The sequence below is a fragment of the Onychostruthus taczanowskii genome, unplaced genomic scaffold (genome assembly GCF_017590055.1).
Source record: "Onychostruthus taczanowskii isolate IOZ18803 unplaced genomic scaffold, ASM1759005v1 scaffold28, whole genome shotgun sequence".
Taxonomy (NCBI): Eukaryota; Metazoa; Chordata; class Aves; order Passeriformes; family Passeridae; genus Onychostruthus; species Onychostruthus taczanowskii.
This window is the reverse complement of record NW_024500128.1, coordinates 3,884,322-3,907,823: the sequence shown is the minus strand read 5'-3', so window position 1 is coordinate 3,907,823 and position 23,502 is coordinate 3,884,322. Positions and strand designations below refer to the sequence as shown.

The following is a 23,502-nucleotide window of genomic DNA, read 5'->3' as shown; positions in this document are numbered from 1 at the left end:
CCAGTTGTACTGCTAGAACTGTATCATCAGAGACATTCTCATTCCCTCTCTGGAAGGTTAAGAAATTCACTTTTAGTGATTGACTAGATCATGTGGAGACAGCTCCTCTAGAAGAAGAATTTCATATTGGTTCTAGAAAGCCACACACCCTAGAGTATGTAGAGATGTAGAGCAGCAGTCCTGAGCATGACTGGTCAAGAGCTACTTTTGGCTGTTCTTTTTCCTCACCTTGCAATAGGAAGTACATTGGAACCTGTGTACATCATGATGAAAAAGAATACTCCACTCAGATAAAAACGAGGTAACTGAGGGTTGTCTTGCATGACATGAGAGAGCAATACAGCAACTTTTTCCACCAGGATAGGATCAAAAGTAAGTAATAACTGAAATCAAACACAAGTATTTATATTAGCTGCAAGTAGTGGAAGTCATCTAGCCAAAACTGAAGCTTTAACTAATTATTGGGACAACCCAGAAATTTACAGGTATTACAGTTAAAGAATACTTCAGCTTAAAAACAGCAAGTGTCAATCAAAAACCATTTAAAGTTGAAAGGGACCTCTGGAGATGATCTTGTCAAACCCCTCTGCTAAAAGTGTGATCTTCTAGATCTCATTGATAAAGTCTATGTCCAGGTGGCTTTTCAGTTTCTCCAAGGATGGAAATATTTCTTTAAGACATATTGGCTGAAAAGCACAAAATTTGCAACAACACCCTATGAAAGTAACAACTGCTTGATCAGAGTTCTGCACAACATTACAATTGTTCTTTGATGAGCTTGCCCCACCTAAAGTATTCACATGAGGAAGATGGTAAAGTCAAACTTTTACTCATTTAGGTACATTTTTGAAGAGTTACTCACCTGAGTTATATGAGGAAGGCAAGTACTATCTGACAACAGCCTTTTCACTCTAGGTAGAGGTCTTATAATAGCATTATCTTGATCCCTAAAAAAATCAAGTAATACAGTAGTAAGCATACATGTGCCTTTTCTCTTTCAAGAATGAACAATTTTATTAAGCATTAGACTACTGAAGCCATATTATTTGTCTTTCTTTGTTGACTTCAAAGTTTCCTGTTAGACTTGGTAAGTGTGGTTTAGTGTCCTGTATTAAAGCAGTTTTGTTTCAGTTAAACAACAGCGTGTCTACAGCATTAGAAATGCACATAGCTTGCACATTCATTCTTGCAGTCCCTTTCACAATATTAGTATTGTCTCCTTTACAAAGTCTCTATTTGCCCACAGAATTAATTACTACCATGTAAAAGGCTCTTTAATAGAGTTCCTTAATGTACTACTTTCTAAGAAAAGCTTTAAGACAGGATTTATTAATGCATCTGCCAGATAAAGTTAACCCCTTCTCTGAAAATCACTGTTTACCTGCTGGGAAAATATCCACACATGGTGATGAGCATGTTGAGGACAAGTGTGGCAAGGTCAGTTTCATTCAACACAGGCTGGCCGCTGGCAAGCAAGCACCACTTCAGCTGAGGGATGACCTGTAAGGGTCGCCAGCCATCCATACCCTGAGCCCAGCAACGAGTTTTTGACGTCACCTTCCCGTTGTTCCATAGTTCCTGCATCTATTGCAGAGATGAATTTAGTTTATTCAGCATTCAGAGCCACCTCTGCTCCTACTAATGTTCATGACAAGCTTTTAACTGCTATATGGCAGACTATTATAGTTGCATGAAATTTCAATGTGTTTATAACTCTGTCATAGAATCATGAAGAATAAGGTGTTGATTATCTTAAAACTAACTGAGGTATGGATGGGTAGGCAATCTTACCAAAAAGGCTGTAGTTCTTGGCACCACATCAAGTCTCTTATCTAGCTTTAATCCTTATTTAAAGAGTTAGTTGGAGAACATTCCTTAGCATTGTTTATGGTGCCTCTCACTGTTTGAAACACACCCAGTCACCAGGACACAGAGATCAGTTGTCAAGAGTCTGAAGCTGACAGGTACCTCTTGAAAGCTGTAAGGACCACTCCTTTCTTTGTCAGCATTGCCAAAGTACCATTCTTTCTCACTCTCCCTCTTCGCATCAGGTGCTGCTTCAATCACGTTGCTCTAAAAGTTGATGTTTACAAGAACAGCTTTAGCTTCACAGTGCAAATATCACATTTCTACAGGAAATGTGAAAAGTACATCGATTTTTTTAGGAATTGTCCCTTTCACAGAGCAACATATGAGTAGTAAGAAACAAAGGCTCTGTACCTGCAAAGGGACTGTAGCTCTGCTTGTGTGAAGATGTGCCAGAGTAAGAAGATCTACAAGGATTCTGATACCATTTGAATCCATAAGGTCCTTCACATTTCTCTGTTAACAAATGAACTAAGTTACCAAAAGCATTTTCTAGATAAGCATTGCTGCAATTAAGCATTGCAGAGTTTTATTCAAGTAAGAAATGACCACAAAAAAGTCAAATCATTCTCTAAAGTGACTCGATTTGGTGCAATCACCACAATATCTACACATTTCCTTCAGCTTTCTCACCAGTAAATAACAGCTATCAAATTCCAGAAAGCTGTATCAAACATTGTTCTAAAACTGCCTAAATACTTGAATTTTTGTTCAAGTTAACCCTGAAAGACTACTTCAGACTGTTTTATACAGTCAACAGACTGATGAACTGCTGTTAAGTGTATATGTCCACCTTACCTTATTGAGGATCAGCTTGTTGAGGAACAGGATCAATCTGTCCCGCTCAAGCCTGTCAGTACACTGTTTCAGCAGAAAAGAACAACTTAGTATTTCATAGTACATACAAGAAGTTCCCTTCAAAAGTCAACATAGTTGCAGCTGTAAAGCCCCATATTGTTTTTTCATGCCCAGAGAAACTACTGACTATTAAATGTCAAGTTTCATACACAGCTAATAAAGGTAGTTTTCTGCCATTGAGAAGCAAATGCCTTATTGCCCTCCAACACTGTTGTTGTCCTGGATCAACCCCACTATTCTGACAAGTCTACCATTCTATCCAGGACTATGTTTGATTCCCAGTGAACCAGTTAAAACAAGCACAAGAGAAAAAGAGAATCATTTTAGCCAGCAGACAGAGAGGGTCTTTGATATTTCACCCCTGGTGAGATTATCACGGCTCAAGGCAAAATAACAAGGGACTACCCTGGTTCAGTTTCACTTGCAACAGCCACAAACCATGCTGATGCAAGGAAAGAACTCCTTCAGACTGCGCGGAAATTTATTTTTGCTAACTGAATCAGTTGTCAGACATAACTTAACAGACACTTAATATACAAAGCAGCTACTACTACAAATCTAATCCCACCACATGTGCTCATCTAAAACTACCATTTCATTAGGTCTCGGGCTATGACTCAAAGTCAGTACTTTGAAATAATGTGATATGGAACAAGATTCTCCTCTTATAAAGCTTGTGCATTCTTCAAAAGCAAGCTGAAGTTATATCTGCATTTTGTTTCCCTTAAAGAGACTAGTTTGAAATACCTCCATGATCAGCAGGTTTTTTTAGTTAAACTTTAATGAAACTGAAACAAAGCGAGATACTAAGAACAGCTCTTGACGGCATGGAAAAAAGTATTCACAATCTGTAAACCCAAAATCTGGGTTTCACAGTAACTTGAAGGATCTGAACATATGCTGGACTAGCAGTATGTTAACTGCTATATCCAGTAATTTAAAATAATTCTTACCCTTTCTAACATTCCAACAATGTACTTAGTATCAGAAAATGGTCCTATTTCTTCATGACACCTTCCATAAACAATGGCCAATGCTTGCAGACATAAGCATTTCATATTCACTTTTGGAGTAAGCAAGAAGCGATGGTAGAGTTCATTGAAGAATTCATATCTAAAAAATAAATGAGATTTTAGAAAAGAAAACAAACACAGACCTGAGGAATGATATAAGGTTTTAATAATGTCTCACGATCTTTTGATTGCTCCACTCTCTTCAGTTTCATCTTCTTCCAGCAGCAATCTTAGATAATAATCCCCTATTTTTATTTCCTCGGAAAGGCACTCGTATTTTACCTGTAACACAGAACACCCTACTTAGCAATATATACTGTTTCTCCTTCAGTAAGTTTTTGCTCGCATAACAATACTGAGCTCAATTGTACCTAAAAAACAGAAAAGGTTAGCAACCTCTCCTAAGCTGTAGGAAAACTGAAATCTGAGTTTTCTGTTAAAGAAACACATATCTACAGAATGAAAGTCACTGGCTATTGCTGTCCCCCTGAAAAATGAAGCTTCTCATCATACTGAAATCTCCATTTCCAGCCTTTAACTAACTTGTTTCTAATACCAGCTGGTTTTATTAACCAAACCTGTATAACACGTGATGCATTCAGTGACTCAAGTTTAATAAGTACTTATTCCACTGCAAGGTATTTCACTTAATGTTACTGCAAGTATGAAAGACAAGCATGACATAATTAGTAGTTATACTTGCTATTGTGCTGGATAATAAAACCCTAGAGGCATCAGTTCACAAAATAAGAAGCTGAAGTAAAATTGCACAATAAAAGCCATCATTAACTTCAGAGCAACTACAATAAATTTAACAAATGCCTCAATGTTCAGTGGTAACAAGCATTTGGAAACAATTCAATTAGAGGTACCTCTAACATACAATAAGAGCTACTCTACAGTGGTTTTTCTTATCTATAGTTAGCAGATTACTGTCATGAGGCCACAAAGTTATCTACAGATTTGATCACAGCACATTGTACAAAGATATTCTGCTAAGTGGTATGCTTTCAGAGGAATCTCAAGCCACCATCACCCTTAGCAAAGTGACAGGTCCCACAGTTGACAGAAAAGCCTTTGTCATCACTATCTAGTTCAAATATTTACAGCATAATCCTATAACATATTTATTACTATTTAAAAGCAAATCTGTGAGACCGCAGCTGTTCAATCCAGTCCCAAAGTACCCTGGGTTGTAGCTGCAAGAATGCTACTGCTACATTCCAGCAGCATAAAGCCACACAGGAGCATAGAGTATATGGGGGAAGTCTGTGTTACTAGTTTCAAATATGTACTTCTGATTCTGTCCCAGTTTGCAGTGCTAAAAAGTTGGGATAGCAGACACTGCGACAGCCAGAAGTCCTGTGCCTGATCTATACCTGAAGGAAGCTTTGAAAGACAAATGCCAGTGCAAAAAATACCAAGGTAAACCCAGTCTTAGCTATTTCCTGCACCAATGTAAGAAGCAACCTGTAGTTGTGCGATAGGGATAAATTGCATACATACAATTGCTCTCTCATAAAACATTATCCTGATGTCTTGCAGTTCTTCCTGATTTGCATAGTAGCCAGCTGAGAAATTCCCCAAACCAAGTTTGTTCTCCTTTCACTAACAGTTCTCAGCTCCAATGTCACTAGAAAGCCATACTCTAACAAGGATGGCAATGGGAATATCTAAGGAATATCTTGAAGTTGAATTGAATAGTAGCCTTGCTTTGCTCAAGCATTACACATTAATTAAAACCACATTGATGTGTGGAACCATAACAATACTGGAGATAAGAGAACAGTACAAGAAGTGTTTATTAGCACATTACTTGGAAACATCTTGCAAGATTTTTTGAGAAAGCCAATCAGGACCATACTGATTGCTTTGTGCAAGAATCCAAGTTTTTTTTTTTTTGTTTGTTTTTTGTTTGTTTTTTTTTGTTTTTTTTTTTTTTTTTGTTAATTTAGTTACTGCTGTTCCTAGAATGGGATGACAGTGACCTTTATCTGAAATTTACAATGCAGTGTGTTTTAGCCCATAACCTATTCATGATTTGGCAAGCCAGTATTTAACAGACACAGGATTACTGAAATGTGAAGGAAATAAAGGCAATTAACAACAGTGTAAGGACCAACTCTTAATGCAAGAATACACCACAGGTTCTGATAAACACTTCACCTCTACAGCATCAATTGTTAGGTTAAAGAGGCCGTTTTGCCCAGTGACACTGGACAGTAGTACCTGTTCACTGCTTCAAGCCTTAGCAGTTGATTCCATAACCCCAAAATATTCCAGCTTGCAGTCAGAGATCATCAACACAAGATTCACTCATAGAATTAGACAGAGAAACGACATTTCAAGTAGACATATTTTACACATTCAGGTTGTCCTATGATAGGTCATTTACCTCAAACTCCTGGTGGTTCCATGAGATAACATTAGCACTACCAAGTTCTCTGTCAATGTTAAATGCTCTCATCTCAGACTCAAGAGTATCTCTCAGTTCTTCCCGTGTTTTGAAGTTCCAAATCAAGTTTGATCTAGCATGATCCTGAACAAATCTAAGAAAGAAGTTTCATAGTTTAAACCCCTCAAAATATTATCTGAAAAGCAGACAACATTCAGCTGGCAAGCTAGGGGAGGTCATTAGCATTAATGGACCCTAATTAGAAGGCAGAGAGCCTTAGTCTCCTGTTTGCTACAGTAATTACAGTTGTTCACTTGTACACTGTTTTGATAGCCATGGAGGCCAGCCTAGACTAAAGCATGCCTTTGTCATCCCTTAGGACTCAGTCTGCCATCTGCATGTAGCTGATGACCAGGAGACATGCAAGCAATGCACTGTAAGCCAGGGCTACAGGTAAACAATCCAGAGCAGCAGACATGCACATACCAGCTGTTTTTTAAACCAACAACAGCATAAAGTAGCTTATGCAGTAAAATAGAAGTTGATATCTTAAATGTTACAAAACAGTCAGTGGACATTCTTTAGTAGCAGTTACCAACACAACCTTTGGATCCAAAGACTGAGAATGGACTTTAATACCAAAGGTTTAGAAGCACACAGATCTTCCTTTCATGCAACTGTATTTGACATTTAGAAACATCAAGCAGTTAAGTTTATGGAATTTATCCAAGCTTGCTTACATAGTTTGCTAGCCAAGCCAAGCTTTATTAGTCTAACACAATGGCTCCAGTCAAAGTGACGTATCTTTTTCAGATGGAAGCCGCTCCCTTGTAAACTTTGACAGCTGTAGAACTCACAGGTAAGCAAGCTGCATTTAGGACCTGTGGCACTACTTTAAATCCAGTACCCATGTGCTTTCTCTTGCCCTGCTTTAAGATCATGTTCCAATTCAAGTTACAACATGTTGAGTAGCTTACAGGTTGAGGTACCATCAAACTACAATGCTTTCCCGTGCTACTTCACTTGGCCTTCAGTACCACACAGATTTGCACCTGCAGTTTGTTATTTACTCTTCCTTTTGGTTCAAGGGAAAAAAACTATGTGGTTTGATGATATTTCAGAAGCTTTCTAAATTCCTCCTTGGCCTAAACACAAGTGAAATCCTTAAGTATAGCTTAGGGGTTTTCTAGCAAGCAGCTGTTACAAAACACTTGCTCTGTTTCAAGGCAGGCAGAAATTGGAAGTCACAGAAACTCAGAAGATATTAACAAAAATATCCAGCCAGATAAAAACTTGTATCTGAGACCACCATATTAACTTTAGTATTTTCACCTGTAATAGAAGAGATCCCAGTTTGCTTCTATTTTTATCCTTTGGCGCCGTTTCCTTAATATCACTGGTTTTTGAATAATGTTCTGCAAAATAACCAAATTTCATAAGTCAGTAGAGACAGATACTTCCCATTTTTCCCTTTTAAAATAAAAGGCTATATTTTTTACACTCCTTCAAAAACCATACTAAGTTAAGCCTTATTATTAATGAATAATGTCTCCTTTTCTAGTGAGTAGCAGCAACAGACTTTCACAAGTGTTATTGGCACCAAGTTAAATCATGCCAGAGAAACTTTCAGCTGTTTGACACATCATTTGTTTAGAAGCAAGTTATCCCTGAGAAAAGCTTAATTCCCACCATCACAGGTATTCATCAGCTCCAAAGCTGATGGAGGTGAAAACTCACACTCAAGGGCAAAAATATTTTGCCCTTGAAAGGAAAGAACTAGAGGAAGTCACAAAAATAAAACCAAGCCTGACTTGGTCACTGAAAGATTCCCTATTTTGATGAAGCATGAAATCACTGTTATCATCTACATGAGATATCACATGCAAGCAGAAGTCTGAGCAAGAGTCCACACAAGTGACGAGACATATACAGACTCACCATATTGTTTCTGTCCTGATTATGAAGAAAAATTGGAAGAAAAAGAAAAATACATTTAACACTCTAGAGTCACTGAAGTAATTTAAAGTGGTAACACCAAACTTGCTACATCTTCCAAGCTACACTTGCACACATTTACTGTGAAATGATACAGCTCAGAACACCACATAGAAAAATGACTCTTTAAACTCAATATCTAGACAAGTTGTTTAAAGTGCAATTTGACCTTCCACTGTTTTTTCATTTCTCCTGTTTTGAAACTAATTCACCATTGTTTCACAAATATTACTGCCGTTCTGCAACACATTATATATCAAACTTGAGCTAGATTTTCGTAAATTAAAGCTTATTGCTATATCAGAACAAGTACAAAGACAGGCATTTTCAATGTTCTGCATTGTGCTTTTCATCCTTCCTTGCCTGCACAACATATTGTTTCACTTCCAGAATGCATAAAAACAAGCTTAGTCAATATAGTAAAGAAAGTTAAGGGAACCTCATAATTGAAAGAGTTTGTCATTTGAAACATGGCAATGAAACGAAAAGAAAAAGGAGACCAACAGACTCAAGCAATTCTTAAGCTCTTCTCTTACAATATCAGACCAAAACATTATTTATGACTTCAGTCTCAATCACGACCTTGGGTACAGTCTTGTGTTGTCTTTCACGCACTGAGATACCTAAATTCAAGTGAATCCCAAGGTGGTGTCCATGGCCCGGGGAACAGAACTAGATGATGTTTAAGGTCCCTTCCAACCCAGGCTATTCTATGATTCTTCAAGAAGGTTCCATAACTAAAATATCACTGGTGTAAAGCATATAATTTTGAATACAAAGCATATTCCATTTGTTTTATATATACCTCAAAAACTGGTTTTGCCACATTTCAAGGAATTTTCTCCTGTATAATCACCTTACAAGAAATGCATATAAGCTGCACTGCAGTTTGATACGGTTGGCTAAAGCTTAATGCATATGCTGAAGGAATTAATTTGCCTGATTTACATTCTCCCTGGATCCTATTTCTAACCCAAGTATAGTAAGCAGTAGAGAGCTTGCTAAAAGGAAGGAGAACTCTCACATCACAACACTTCTTTACTATTTGAGTGTGTGCTCTGACACTCAGCTGTGACTTAGTCAAGTTACTCTAGCAAAGACTTTCAAATACTTTTACCTCTTTTTGAGCTATGCCCATTCGATCTCTCCAGTGCATCAAGACTAGATCCACCTTCTCTTTGGCAAATTTTTCTACTTCTTTTGCAGCTTTTCCAGCCAGTCTCTGCCACTCTGGCACTTTATTGAACTTGCCATACTGATCCTGCAGAATAAAAGCAATTACTCAGTAGTGGGTTATCTTTGCTGCAGGTCAATGCAGCAGTCAAGCGTCTGTACTAGAAAAGTCACTAAGACAATACATCTATATAATGGAATAGGAAAGACAACTACAATTACTTACAGTTGCAATTTTTAAGTTATCTCTAACATGCATTCTATCAGCATCTTTTTCAGGAACAGGATCAGCACTGTCAAGATATGCCAGCAAACCTGGTGGCTAAAAACAATTAAAACCAGTGTAAACATGCAAGTGGCTAATGAACAGAAACCATCACATTAGGTAATAACATAATTTCTTTAAATCAGTTTAAAACAGAATTTATATTCTACTCTAAAGTAAGTATGTAAAACTACAGCATTTTTTTTTTTTTGCTGTGAGTAGTAAAATGCCACCATCCTCAACAGAATTGCTCAACAGAGACATATTACTGGCTTCAGTGCAGCAGAACTCTTGGCTATATCTCATTTCTTAAAGCAGCACTTAATACACCTAAAGAATGCAGGATGAGTTGATCCAGGGCAATAACTGAGAGAGATGAGTAATACTAGAATCCATCCATATCCTCTGATATGGACTAAATGTTACATGTGACAATAGAGATGAGACAGTCTTTTTTGACTAAGCTTTCCCTAAAATAGTGTTCAAGATCAGGACAGTTTGCTCTGCCATAAATGAAGGAACTGCTATTTTGAAATTAAAAGCTAGTAATTTAACAGACAGGATAATTTCTTACAACACTATTTATTGAACTAACTTCACTGAATTAACTTAAGCAAGAAGCATTCAGGAGGCTGTAAGGGTGAAAGAACATATGAATGATCAGCAATATGAGCTAATAACATATACATTTAACCAAGTTACACGCAAACAAAGTTGGACAGGCAAGGCATGAAAGCATGGACAGAACTCTTAATATCTCAATTTCGTACTGGCACAAAAAAGCATTAGACATGCTTACAATGTGTCCCACATTTTTGTCCTTTTAATTAAGAAAAAGAAGTCCACACACCTTAAGTTCTGTGTCAAAGTATCTTAAAAAGTGTCAGGGAAGTAACAAAATTTTTAGAGTATGAGATGCTTTGAAACCCATCAATATCCTTTAATTAGTAGATGCCAGACTGCTGATCTCCCAGGCAAGACCTTCCCCTTGAAGGGAAAAGTGAGTATGTTTATTATATAGACTGTCTGAACTTTGATACTGCAAGCTTTCATATTTTATTTCTTTGCTACTCCATATTCCGTTTTTACTTACCAAAATACGTTTCAACAAATTCATAGCAGTGTTATTCTCAGCTGTCCAGAGGCCAACCAAATGTCTACTTAACTGCCTGAAAAAGCCAATGGAATTAACAAACTACAAGTTAGTATTTTAAACAGATTTTTAAACCACTAAACTGTCACCCTTACCATGCTGATGAAATGAAGATGAGCAAGAGCTTGGTGCTCTTGAGTGAGTAAGAGCACAAAGCAATACATTGTCCAAGGATATGCTTAGCATGCTTTAAAGTGTTCAAGAAGTTCCAGTGAAGTTAGTGGAACAGTAGCAGCACATGCTTTTACATCTAGACCTCAAAGAACACTTGAGCAATAGAGCAGAAATAGCTGATAACCAAGTGTAGCTTATCCAGCCTACCTTAAGTTACAGCTGAAGTTAAGAGGCTAGAAGCCACCAAGAACTGCTACATGCTCTACTTCAAGCTCTTAATACAAGTTATTGACTAGAAAAATCCTTTCTGGGAGCCTGCCTTCTATGCCAACTGATGCTTTCTGCCAACATTTGTCACTAGGATTCTACTGCACTGAACTGAAGCACTGCTACAAGCACATTTTAAGTAGTAGCACCAAACAGAATTAGCATGACAGATGGTTTCATACCCGCTCTCTCCTGGATGACACACAGTGGCAACAAGCTCCACTTGTCCCTACATTCCTTAGCAACTCTAAGCACTTCAGGAATTCACAACTAAAGCTTCTATAATCTTGTATTTGGGTGGAATTAACTAAATTATTGCTCATCCTCCACAGCATACTCTCAGCGATCACAAATTCGACTGACTGTTGATTCAGGGAATAACTTCTGTGAGGAAACTTGTCTCTCAGATAGGATGGGTGATCCTAACTGCATGCAAGATGTCTGAGATGTGCACACCCATTTTTATACAGTTGTACAGTACAAGTTGAAACTTTTTACAAGTTCCAAACACTCTACTTGCCTTCTCTTTCCCTGAATTAAAAGAAATAAAAATCACAACTCGAGCCATTAACGAATAACCAACCCAAGCCCATCTTAACAAAAAATAATCGAGGGTTTATTAAGTGGCTGCAGTCTCAGCTGAAGCTTGTCCTACTAAAACATACCAGCTGCTAAAGAAAATATTCTCCTGAATTTTTTTCCTTGACCTCCCAATGTTCGCTAGGTCATTATTTAATTTTTTTTTAAACACGATATATCAAGTGAGATGGACATACCTATTTGTAAGCATCCTCTGATCTGTGCTTACTGTAAACATAGCAGTGTGCAAGTGACGAGGTAAGGCACCTTCACTGAGGGCAAGATCTTGCATTTTGGTAGCAATCTCTTTGTCTCCTTCCTTTGGAAACAGGGCAAGATGATTACTAAGGAAAGAATCTTAGTTAAGCTGCTTTTATCTCAGTCTAAAGTTCCAAGGCCTTCTTGACCATCAATTATACCAACTAATATTCAAAAACCAGAAGCTAGAGTACGATAGATTTTAAGTGAAAGTTCTCAACAGCAACTGCTCAATGCTGTAGTAAAGCCATGAACCAGATAACTGATAGTTACATCTGCGAAGACAGAAACTGAAGAGGGCAGGATGCCCGTCCTCCCATCACCCATCACAAGGTTGTAGTAGCAGTACCATTTCACACTGCAATTATAAATTAGAATTAAACAAAGAATGGCAGCCACATATTGGTTGTTGACTTTTGCTGGCAGTAACCATTTAAGATTAATGGCTGATGCTCAGTTTAAACAGCCACATGGGTAAGACTGCTACTCACTCAAGATACATTAGTTGCAATGAATAAGAAAAAGCTTTTGCAGCACTTTTACTTGTCTAAATGATAGGACTTTTAATAAACAACATACTAACTTTTAGCTAACATTATCAGGTACATCAATGGAAACTTGAATATTTGGAATGCCTCTATTTCAAGTGTTCATTCACTTCCATTCCAAGAAAGTACTAGATGGATTTCAGATGCATAAGCCATTGTGATACAACGAGGCACTAACTTAAGCCCTGAATTTCAACCCAGGAAGTGTCTAGAATCAGTTAGCAAGATCACCCTGCAACAATCACAAGCAACCCTTGAGAAGTATGGGCTTGGCCCATACATTATGTGGTATGGAAACTTAAAGCCAAAGCAAGAACAAGGGCTGACATCACCTAGTCTGCCCTGGGACACTACTGCTTACTAAACCCAATTCTATTCCATCTGGCTATGCACCCAGGAAATATGGCCTTTCCTCCTTGAGATACCCTCGAACATGCAGGAGAAGTCTAGTGGCTCTGAGGAATGTGGCTGAGCTACATACAACATTTACAGCCAAATCTTGACTGCAGTACGAAGACATGCAAGGCACTATCTAATGTCCCAACTTGCATGCTTTCCAAACCCCCAGTGTAAGATAAAGCAAGTTGCTATATTAAACCACTCACAATTCAGCAGGTGCTCTGTTCCTCACCTTCCAACTTCCCCCTCCCCACTCCCGACTTTGAGAAGCTAATATAACAAACTTCTCTTGGTAAGCAATTGCACTTCCAAAATAGACAACACATATTTTGCATGCTATCCCAGCTAACATTGATAAAATCTCACCTCTATTATTGCCTTCATCACCAAACCTGCTCCTTTCACAATGGCCATGGAAGGGTGCTAGAACAGAATGTTAACGAAAAAATTATCCAAGTGCAAAAACTGAAGATTAGATCATCTGTGATTCAGTTTCCTTAACTAATATACATGGCTGTTCTACCTCCAATTCAGTTTTGTGAAAACTAGCCTTAAGAAGAGTTCCTACCCTATGTTTTTGAACAAGTCTAATGCAACTGCCAGACAGAATTCCTGGCACTGAGCAGCAGTATATATCAGAGAAGCTGAAATAATGCTGAGGAAACTGGCTGACACAAGCTGACACTAAGCAAAAGCAGAAGACAATACTATTTTTACAGCAAGAAGGCATTGACGTTTTAGCTAAAAATGCTACAGTCCTTACAAGTTTACTGCTGAAGAGGATGTTACTCTTTGTTTTCTAGCTCTTTTAACTCTCATTTACTGAGAAAGAAACAAAAAGGCAGAAAACCTGCCAGTCAGGGGAAGATCTGTGCATCTGTTGAATCTATCCTAAAGTCCAAGTGTTTCTGGAAACAGGTCCTAGACAGTCTATTCTAAATGATTTGGCATATCATTTACCATAGAATAATCACCTCAATATGATATCTGAAGGCAAAATAACAGGCTACTAAAACGTTCACCAAGACAGAAAAGATTCAGGCACATTAACCAGCCGAAGACAAATCTGTCTTTCAGTAAAAAAAAAAAAAAAAAATTCATGTTCCCTGATTACGTGAAGCCTCGAATAATAGTGAAAAGTAAATCTCACCTGAAAGAGCTTAAATAGTGTTCTTCCATTAGATGCCACCATTTCCAACAACATATCAAACTGCTGCCCCTCAGTAGTCTCACTATATGGAGCACATAGGGCAAATGTCAGGAAGTCCAGAAGTGAACTAATTACTAGGGCACCTGTCCCATGATCCTGAAATCAGGAAAACAGGTATGTAACTCAGGTACAGTGGTCTAAGAGTATTCATGATGCTGAAGGTGGTCTTCCCTGTCATAGCATTAAAATAGTCTGTAAACAAAAACTACGGGTTTAGAATATTCCATTACTCTGAGTATGGCACTACCCTGTTATATAATTGGTTTCTAAAGCATATTAGAGATTCAAAATACTTCTATCTAGTTTAATCCCACAAATCCAAGTTTACACTATTCTTTTACTTTAAAGAAACATTCAGTTTCCATATTAAACATGCAAACATTTGTTCCAGGACATTCAAATTCTGTGGTATTGACAGCTATGTCAAACCTGTCAAGATCCAAGCTTAATTAGAACAAACTTCAGTGCCAGACAGAGCTGCATTTTCAATTGTAGGTGCAAATACATTCAAAGATACATCTAAGTATGACAAAAGCATTTTCATTGCAATTAGGAAAGGCACTTAAAGAAGCTTAAATCTGTTTCCAAAATTTGACTTACCACATGGGAATTGAATTTCTCTAGTAGATTTTCTAGAAACTTCTTTGAAGAAAGAAGGGAAGCTTTGTTCAACTGCTCCTGCCTCAAGTCATAGTCATCATGCATGGGCTATAAAAAAAAAGCATTCACTACAAAGGAACATTTCAAACCTCAGTTCTTAACAGCTGTAATCCAAAAGCCACTCTCTCTACACACAAAAAGCACATCCTCCTTCAAGTTCAGCAAGAAATCACTGTAAAACAAGTTATTCAATGTCTGAAAACACTGCAAGTTGAATGGCAGTCCCTGTTTCTACATCTTTCAGTAGCCTGAAGTTGACATATTCCAAAGTGAAAGAACCTGAAATTTAATACTTACACACATAAGAGCACACAGCATGTCAATAGAGGCATGGGTTACTCCATCATTGTTCCTTTTGAGCGCTTTCACAACCTTCACTCCCAATCGTTCTCGAAATCTTTTGAAAGGGAAGCAAAACCACTAAGATCAGAGAAGAAACTAAGATCTTAAAATTAAGATGAAAGCTAGTCAGTGGCCAAGAGGGGTCAACTCCCATTGCATTTAGCAAGCCAGTACCTTGATACTTTCATAAATTTGAGATTCCTGGCAGGAAAATATTGACATTCATCCCAAGCACATTCATCAAAATAAAAAATGTATCTGTGTAGTTACAGGATACTATTTACAGAGAAAATGAAATTTAAAGGTCTCAGACTAAGTGCTTTTGTTACTCTTCTTGTCATTCTCTATATTATAGCTGCTCTGTATTTCTTAGTCAGAAATATTTCAAAGAATCTTTCATTTTCAGAACAATAGACAGTTTTTCTGCTTCCTTATGTTATTTAACACAAACTTCAAGCACTCTGTACATACTACAGAAGTACAACCTCCTAACACCATTTTATCTTGTGTTGAACTGAAGATAGCAATGACATCAGCATACTTTGAGAATGAAGAACTGCCTACTTCAAGGACAGATGAAGGTACATGTTAAAAATTTTTCCACTAGGAAAATCATTAAACCGTATTTGCCTCAAGACAGAGTATTTAGCAAAGGAAGAATCAGCTTTACTTGCAAATGATTACCTGGGATTCTCAATTTGCACAATAGCCTGGTGGCAGCCTCATGCTATTGAAAACCATCATGTACAGAGTCTTACCGTGCTTTTCAGAAAGGAATTCCATTTCTCACTTTTAGACATAAGTTACTAAGTTTGAGGCCTATTTTCATCTACTACTTCCAAGCTTGCAGAGACTTGGCACTTACTTTGGAAGCTGAGTAAAGGCAAGGAAGCCTGCTTTTGATGCCACAAGTCGTCTTACTGCTTGGAATTGGCTTTCAAGCTCTGCATTAGATGCTGCAATATCTCCCTCTTGGGAGAGCAATGCAGTTATGGCATTATTAATGAGCTTCTCCTTGTTTTCTGAGAAGAGACCCTGGTTAAAAAATAACAATCATTAATTTCTTTCTGCATTAGCAACATCTTAAAAGGATGGGTAAAGGCTCTATTCTTACATCTTGTGTAACTGCATGTAGGACTCCACTGTAGGAAATGTTAGCATTGAACCTGAACACAGCATCTGCAAAGTTACCATCTGGAAAAAGACATATCAAAAGTTAAGTGTACAGTACCTAACTCAATATCTGGATGCTTTAAAGAGCACTATAAACCCACATAAGAAGCATTAGCTTACTTGGAGGAGCAGCCAAAAACTTCAGATGAAGGCTCTCTACTTCTTCATCCACAGGCATACTGAGTAATCCCCAACGCTGGCCTTTGTGCGTGGAGGTCATTTTCACACAGACATCTCTATTACCAGAGGCTCTCACTCCATCCAACAAGCTAGCCAGGAGAGAATCTCTGGGTTGGGACAACACACAGTATCAGAGAAGTGGTGATGCCAAAGAAACACATTATAAGAGAAACGGGACGAAAAACCACATAATGAAAGGCAGCAATACTTGGAATCTCCTACTAACACTACTGCCAACAGTTACACCTCTGGAAGAAACCACTAACTTTCAGTGTTCCTTTATGTACTGTAAGGAGAGAGCTGACTTACACCCAGCATAGCCAGCTGCAGCCTTTCACTAATGGGATCAGTTCTAGATTATCTGTTAATGAGTGACACATGTTGTTAGCCAATTCATCCCTGTGCTTTCTGCAAAACCTCACTTAGCAGGATTAGACTGTATTACAACTGCAAGTGCATTCAGGGACTGTTCTGTTGGTTGTTTTAAATAGAATCAACTAAGACTGTCTCAAGCAAAGAGCTCAAAGGGTTCACAGCCTTCACATTTCCATATTACTTAGACTGTGCTTTCTTCTCTTGTTTCAGATATACTACTTAACTAAGTACATCATACACAGAACTATATTGCTTAGGAGAAACAGGCTGTATCTAACTGTCCAACATCTTTTCGTGTTCATCAGAAAACTTCTGGGGAGATTTGCTCAAAGTTGGGATGAAAGTAAATGGAAGATTATTAGTTCCTGTAACAAATCTTGATTTGTAAGTGGCAGACTGCTAGAATAGCAAGGCTTTGAGTTTACCCCTCCAAGGGTCAGAGTTCAGAGAAGCTGAGGAGCTAGAAGTGCTACAGTAGCAACTTCCATTTGAGTCTGTAATGCACAGAAGCTCTAGTTACCTTTCTGTTGAAGAGTATTTCCGAATTTGTCCTTTGATGAATTCAATGGTGAAAAGCTGGGGGTTTTCACAGTCACACACTATTGCAAACACCTGAAAATAAGGGACAAGGCTCACATTCATGAAGTAGTGTTATTTAGCTACTCTACAAATTAAGGCTTACAAACACTATCAATTCCTCTCTTTTAGAGCCTTTATTTCAAGAAGTGGTAGTGAGAAAGAATGCCCCTTACCTCGCCTAAAGGTTTCAAAGTTGCAATGTTGTAGGTAGCTGGATCCCTCTCAACTAAGCAAGCTTCTGTAAGAGCTAGTATTCTTTTCACAGGTTCCTTGTAAAACAAGAGAGAGGCATGCTAGGAAAGAGAATACTTAGTACTTAACAGGAACCAAGTATGTTCAGTCTGACAGCCTTACCAAGTGCCTGGGTGTTATTTTTTGAACAACAAACTCTGCTAAAGATGTTATAGATTCATCATTGCTGTACTTCCCAAAGCGAAGGTTCAAGTACTGCTCAAATTCTAGGGATTCTTTCCTTATCCGCAGAGAGATGCCTATGAAGTTGCCAGCATGCTCTATTGCACTCTTGATAATTTCCTCCCTCTGCTCAGACGCAAACAGGTGCTGCAAATTTTGCCACGAAAGAAAAAAAATTAACAGGTGAAAAATATGGCACAGCCAAAGAAAATCACATTTCTAGAAATAATCCTCCATTATATACCTAACAGTAGGGAATGTTCACAGCAGCTGTACTGGCCTTTGCTAAGTGCATGGTATAGACAGGTATTTATTACACAGGAGGTCCACTACTGACTTTACCTTTGCCTTTACATAGAAAATCTATAGCAGCTATTCCTAAAGGATACCCTGCTACACATTAGTGTGCCTCTAAAGTTATGGTCTGCATGACCTGCCTGTCCATCCTTGGCAACTGACCCTGACAGCCTGGCAGGAGTGAGGACCCAGAGAAAGCAATTGGAGCTACCCCTGGTGATCTTCAAGGTTAGGGCAGCTCTAGAGGATCAATTATTCATTGCTAATTTTATGCCAAAGAAAAGCATACTGCAATACAAAAGACATGGAAACCCTCATCTAGTCCTATTTTATTAGTAGAGACTGAGGTACCTATACCTAAGAATTAATTTATGGTTAATAATGTAAAGACCTTTTTCAGCTGTTCAACGTACAGTACACAGAAACCCTGTCATGATTTTAGAACCAACATTGCACTGCAATATTTCCCAAGCAAAGCTGCCAAGTAATCAGATCACAGGTCTAAAGAGGCAATGGCATCACTGATCGATCTATTTCTGAATTGAATCCCTACATCAGTTAGGCAGATTAGTAACATACTACTGTAAATTTGAGAAATGACAGGATATTCCACATCCACATTACATTCATATTCACTGCCTAAAAAACTAGATATCCCATCCTTTCTAGTTCTTAAATATGCAATACACACAAACAAAACCCTCCACACCAAAAACCATAACCAAACCCATATCAATACCCTCTCAAACGTTTTAAGTAATTTCCTTTCCTTTTAGGATCTGTCCATAAGCCTTGAGGCTCCACAACTGGGTCCCAAAGATGCACATACTTGTATGCTCCAATTATGTTGAAGCTTCATTATTAAATATGCAGCTATAAATATCTTAAGAACCATACCAAGATATTTTATTTAATACTCACCAATCTACTAAACCCTCCATAGAGGATACAGAAGCCTCCCTGATAGCCAGTAATATCAACAAAGCCTTCAATATTTCTGTAGTCATAGGAGCACAGGACCTTATTTGTTGCAGGATCAATCTGGTCAATACCTCCAGGAGTCACTTCCAGAATCACAGGTTTCCTCGTATCACTCCAGTGATGCTTATAGCAATTATACCTCTGCAGGGAGAGCTACTTTTAGACATCTATGCACCCTCCTTTACTATACAGCAGTAGTTCTCCACTTAGCCAGCAAGTTAAAAAAATTATGTGTTTTCCCTTAATGCTGTTGTCTATATTAAGAACACCATGAAGCAAAGGAAAGCAGCTGTAGCTGTCAACTGACAAGGAGGCCACAGCTTAAACGATGCATGTTGAAGCAAGAACTTAATCCCAAAAGAGCCACTCCCAAAGGAAGTAAATTCTCTTGTTGCAGAAGGTGGTCTACTCACAGACTTCTGAACACTGTGGTTAGATGAGGAAATAGCATTTACATCAAATGCTGTTATTCAGCTAATTAAATCAAGTTAAGGTAAGTTTGTCACTGTAGTGAAAATCTTTCATCTCCTGCAGTCACATTCCATTACAAATACAAACTTACTTTAACCAGCAAAAGTTAGAGGTATGTTCTAAACTCCAGTAAGACAAAGGGGATCCCCATATTCCAGCAATGTTACTATCTCATGACTGAAGATTTATTCTGTGCAATTCTTTAAATTACTTTAAGTAACTTAAGGCACTTGAAGTGCTATCTTCTATGACCAAAAGACAAATACAAAGTCCAGCTCTGAAGACTGCATCGCTTATTGCTGCATTACCACAATTCAGTAAATGCCAATCTTGTCTGTAATCTGACCTACAGAAATCCTTCTAGAAAGCATCAGATGTTCAGGATGTCATGCAGAAAATATTTAATTAGTAAGTAAAGCAAACATTGACTAACACGAATCAATGTTTTTCTCCTCTCCAGATAAGAACTCCACATAGCACAGCCCTCTATTTCAACAGTAACATTCATAGCCCAAGAACAAGTATAAGGCTCAGGCCAATCAAAGAGAGCTCAAATATTCTACTGGTAAAGAGGTTCCCAATGCTTTTGAACAAACTCCATTTTCTCTTCCCAAAGACTTCAGATCCAAAGCTATTTTAAGAAGCACATATAGCACAAGCATAAAATACATGAACAAAGTAGAAATCTGAGTCTTTAGATCATTTCCTTAAACTGCACATGATTCAGGTAAGCCAGACACTCACCCGTCCTGTGATTTTTCCTTCTGAGAAGTCTGTCCTGAATCTCTGTTTTTAAAAAAGTTAACAGTGAATGAATGCACATATGACAACCTATCTATCCAGAAACTCTACATTTAAGATGACTGTTTTATGGGACTCATATTAAGCCTCCTCAGAAGGCTCATCATTCCACTGCAGTTTAATATATTCAATATTTGTAGCTTTACTCCCTCTTTACAAATCATGCAGTACTTGCTCCAACTGACACTAGATCAGGATCATTAACACAACAGCTCAAAAAACTTGCCTTCCTACTTTCTATGCAGGGAAAGAAAGCATAATAAATAATAATAATAATAATACAGTACCACAAATGGTAACCAAGTACTTACTGCTTGCCTAAAGAAACAAAAATAAAAATCTTACCAGTGCCTCTGTAAGGAGTTCTGTTCTGTGCTCTGTGGAAAACTTAAGTGTCTCGGATTTTTTTCCACTCCCTTTGCGAAAAGTGAGATTAAATTCTGCTCCTTGTCCTTTTCCAACAGGAGAAATACTACAGATATCTCCATAAGGCCACTAAACAATTGAAAGTAATTAGGTTATACTGTCAGTAATTTTAAAGCTACATTCTCCCCCCTTCAAAACCCCTTAGAACATATAATAACCCTGTAACAAGATGACAGCTAGTACGCTAGGCGACAGCATAAGCTTGAGCTTCCTATTTGGTACTGTGCAAAGTAACTAAGTGTCCTGACTCCCTTCAGGGACACAGCTCAGCAGTGATCAAACTTACCCTGGTTCCTTCAGAACAGCACAGCCAAAGGCAAACTACTACTTGTTGGCCAATAAACAGAAATTGCCTAAAAGTGCAAAACCCTACTTGGTATTTGTAGAGTTAGCAAAGGCAACACAGACCTTCTGTTATGTGTACTTTTGTACACAGCTGCCACGCCTTCTGGCTTTTCTGAGATCTTGTCAGACTAGATGGTTTCTTAAGCCTGAATGCCACTATTCATTCTGGATAATGAACATAAGTCAAAAATCAACTTCAAAAATGACAGTTACCTGATTTGTAACTTCCAGCGTGTTGGGGTTGTATGTAGTGATGGCATGGGTTCCAACTGATAAAACTCGTTTATATCTAGAATACAAAAGGGTGTTAAGTTTCTCCAGAAGTCACAGGAAAACCCATGCTGAACTGCAAAATTAATGTTAAGATGATATACAGTGGTTTTTGTTAGGAAATGGATTTTCTTTGTTGTTACTTGCAGCGTACCCTTATAATATGTTAAGCTCTTCTGTTCTATATATCCATAAAGGGGACCTACAAGTTAAATACTACTAAATAGATTTACTTATGCATACCTTTTTCTAAGTTAGTGGCTAAGGCAGGATCAAAGACTCATGGGCTTGCACTGAAAGGTACGACCAGACCAGAATAAATTTTAAGAAGGCTACACAAGTAGGGAAAAAAATCCCCAACCATTCCTGCAATAGTCTAAAGCTGTCTCAGCCAACAGTTTTAATACAAAATCCAACTTACACAACTGGCCACAATACTGTACCAAGTCAAAGTACTACTGTGGCCAAACTTAATTTTCTTCATCTTGAGGGAAAGCAAAGCTACCAAACTCTAGAAAGACTTATATCACCAAAGCTATAGTCATTGTACATTGATATCACAGATATGTTAACTGTCACAGGGCTTAAAGAATAGTAAGGTTTGTGTTTCAAGTGTATCAGACACAAGCAGCAGTGAGCTAAAGCTACAGAATTCAGATGCATCAAGTGCAAAATCAAAGCCTTACCATGGCTTCATTTCCTAGATAATCTCCAAAATGTACCCAGAACAAATAGAGACTCTTTACATATTTCTGAATCTGAAAGTTTTGAAACATAACTAAGCAGAGTTTGAAACGGTACATTATTAATAATAGCTTATTACTTGCACAAACCGTGTTCTAGGGTGCTTCCATCTGGAAGTCATTCGGCCCAAAAAGTAAAGCCAAACCTGAACCAGAGTATTCTCTGACTGAAGTAATAGTATCTGAACATGGATGCCTTTCTTGAAATTGAACCAGATAAAAATACTTTGGCCATATTAAAACTGATTCAGTGTAGGAATTTAAGTTTCAGTTCTGAGCAAACTGTGGTTTTGCTTGGAAAAGATATTAGCAACCAGATGCTTAATTAATCTGAATCTGTGCCATGTTAGACTGCATCAAGAACCAGCAGCTCACTTCTTCCATCCTTCTCTGCATTCTTGTGTTGCAGCCCTTTCTCCTCTCTCACTTGACAGGTCTGCAGCACAAGCCATCATTTCTGTATAAAAATCAAACTTTGCATGGGCCTCAAATACATTCAGAGCAGCTCTCACATATCCCTTATAACAGGAAGGTAAGAGCATCTACCTGACAGTCAGGCAATCTTACAAACTTAATACACTTCCATTTTCCATTATAATTAAAATAAACCAGTGTGAGTTGAAGCCTTCACTGGCCCAGAGTTTACTTAGGAATTAAAGCAAGTGCTTATTTTCTTCAAAGCTTAGGAACATCGGTATTGGACTCATCAGCCACGTTAAGGATGTTTAACATATTTGCAAAACCTATTTGTTTTTCCACATAGTTGAAATTTCCTTATTTAAGATGCAGGTCAAGGATCATGAAATAATGAAGAAGAACGTTTGAAACTACTCTACTTGCTAATAACTCCACTATATTCAGTCTGTGAAAGAATGCTCCAGTTCTTAGTTCATAAGAAGAAACCAACTGTTCCCTCTCCTCTTGTTGCACAATATAGGTAGGTATTCTGTCTTTTATACGACTTGCAAATAAGGTTCGTTTAAGTTCTTTAGAACAGCATATCACAAGTAATAAAGTTCTTTATTACTTGCTCAAGGTTTTGTTTACTTACTTAGCCTACTATGAGCTGCACAGTGCTTTGTGGCAGAGTAAGGATCTGCAACCATTACACGTAACTGAAGATCAGCTTCCAAACACCATAGCCCCTTCCTTTTCTCCCCTTATGCTCAAGCCTGCATTTCAAGATCCAGGAAGCATTTATTATCCAGAATTCTTAATATGTGATGGGACAAGGAACACAGACAAGGAACAGTTTTGCTGAGTTGCCATTTCCCTTGTTTCCTCTCCCTAGGTAAATTCAGAAGAACCAAGTCTTGTTTCACGAACAGAGGAGATTCAGAAGTCAGCTCTTA

General features: G+C 38.0%; 1 protein-coding gene across 4 annotated transcripts in view; it reads right to left on the bottom strand.

The window, feature by feature from the left end:
* DNAJC13 (DnaJ heat shock protein family (Hsp40) member C13) overlaps nucleotides 1-23,502 on the bottom strand; it is a 56,735-nt gene that overhangs the window by 23,184 nt on the left and 10,049 nt on the right. For 2 of the 4 annotated variants that reach the window (XM_041407822.1, XM_041407824.1), the window contains exons 3-31: nucleotides 21,351-21,426; nucleotides 20,712-20,861; nucleotides 20,310-20,351; nucleotides 19,035-19,235; nucleotides 17,757-17,963; nucleotides 17,576-17,671; nucleotides 17,344-17,435; nucleotides 16,389-16,555; nucleotides 16,210-16,289; nucleotides 15,961-16,130; nucleotides 15,051-15,150; nucleotides 14,694-14,801; nucleotides 14,034-14,189; nucleotides 13,250-13,306; nucleotides 11,876-11,997; nucleotides 10,659-10,734; nucleotides 9,527-9,622; nucleotides 9,245-9,388; nucleotides 8,071-8,085; nucleotides 7,465-7,547; nucleotides 6,133-6,286; nucleotides 3,916-4,019; nucleotides 3,678-3,837; nucleotides 2,665-2,727; nucleotides 2,221-2,322; nucleotides 1,969-2,073; nucleotides 1,382-1,584; nucleotides 863-947; nucleotides 229-383 (exon numbers count right to left, since the gene is read on the bottom strand). In XM_041407822.1, the coding sequence (XP_041263756.1) occupies nucleotides 229-383; nucleotides 863-947; nucleotides 1,382-1,584; nucleotides 1,969-2,073; nucleotides 2,221-2,322; nucleotides 2,665-2,727; nucleotides 3,678-3,837; nucleotides 3,916-4,019; nucleotides 6,133-6,286; nucleotides 7,465-7,547; nucleotides 8,071-8,085; nucleotides 9,245-9,388; nucleotides 9,527-9,622; nucleotides 10,659-10,734; nucleotides 11,876-11,997; nucleotides 13,250-13,306; nucleotides 14,034-14,189; nucleotides 14,694-14,801; nucleotides 15,051-15,150; nucleotides 15,961-16,130; nucleotides 16,210-16,289; nucleotides 16,389-16,555; nucleotides 17,344-17,435; nucleotides 17,576-17,671; nucleotides 17,757-17,963; nucleotides 19,035-19,235; nucleotides 20,310-20,351; nucleotides 20,712-20,861; nucleotides 21,351-21,426 (3,369 nt within the window). The remainder of the gene's footprint in view (nucleotides 1-228; nucleotides 384-862; nucleotides 948-1,381; nucleotides 1,585-1,968; nucleotides 2,074-2,220; nucleotides 2,323-2,664; nucleotides 2,728-3,677; nucleotides 3,838-3,915; nucleotides 4,020-6,132; nucleotides 6,287-7,464; nucleotides 7,548-8,070; nucleotides 8,086-9,244; nucleotides 9,389-9,526; nucleotides 9,623-10,658; nucleotides 10,735-11,875; nucleotides 11,998-13,249; nucleotides 13,307-14,033; nucleotides 14,190-14,693; nucleotides 14,802-15,050; nucleotides 15,151-15,960; nucleotides 16,131-16,209; nucleotides 16,290-16,388; nucleotides 16,556-17,343; nucleotides 17,436-17,575; nucleotides 17,672-17,756; nucleotides 17,964-19,034; nucleotides 19,236-20,309; nucleotides 20,352-20,711; nucleotides 20,862-21,350; nucleotides 21,427-23,502) is intronic. The other 2 variants (XM_041407823.1, XM_041407825.1) reach the window with 2 other exon arrangements.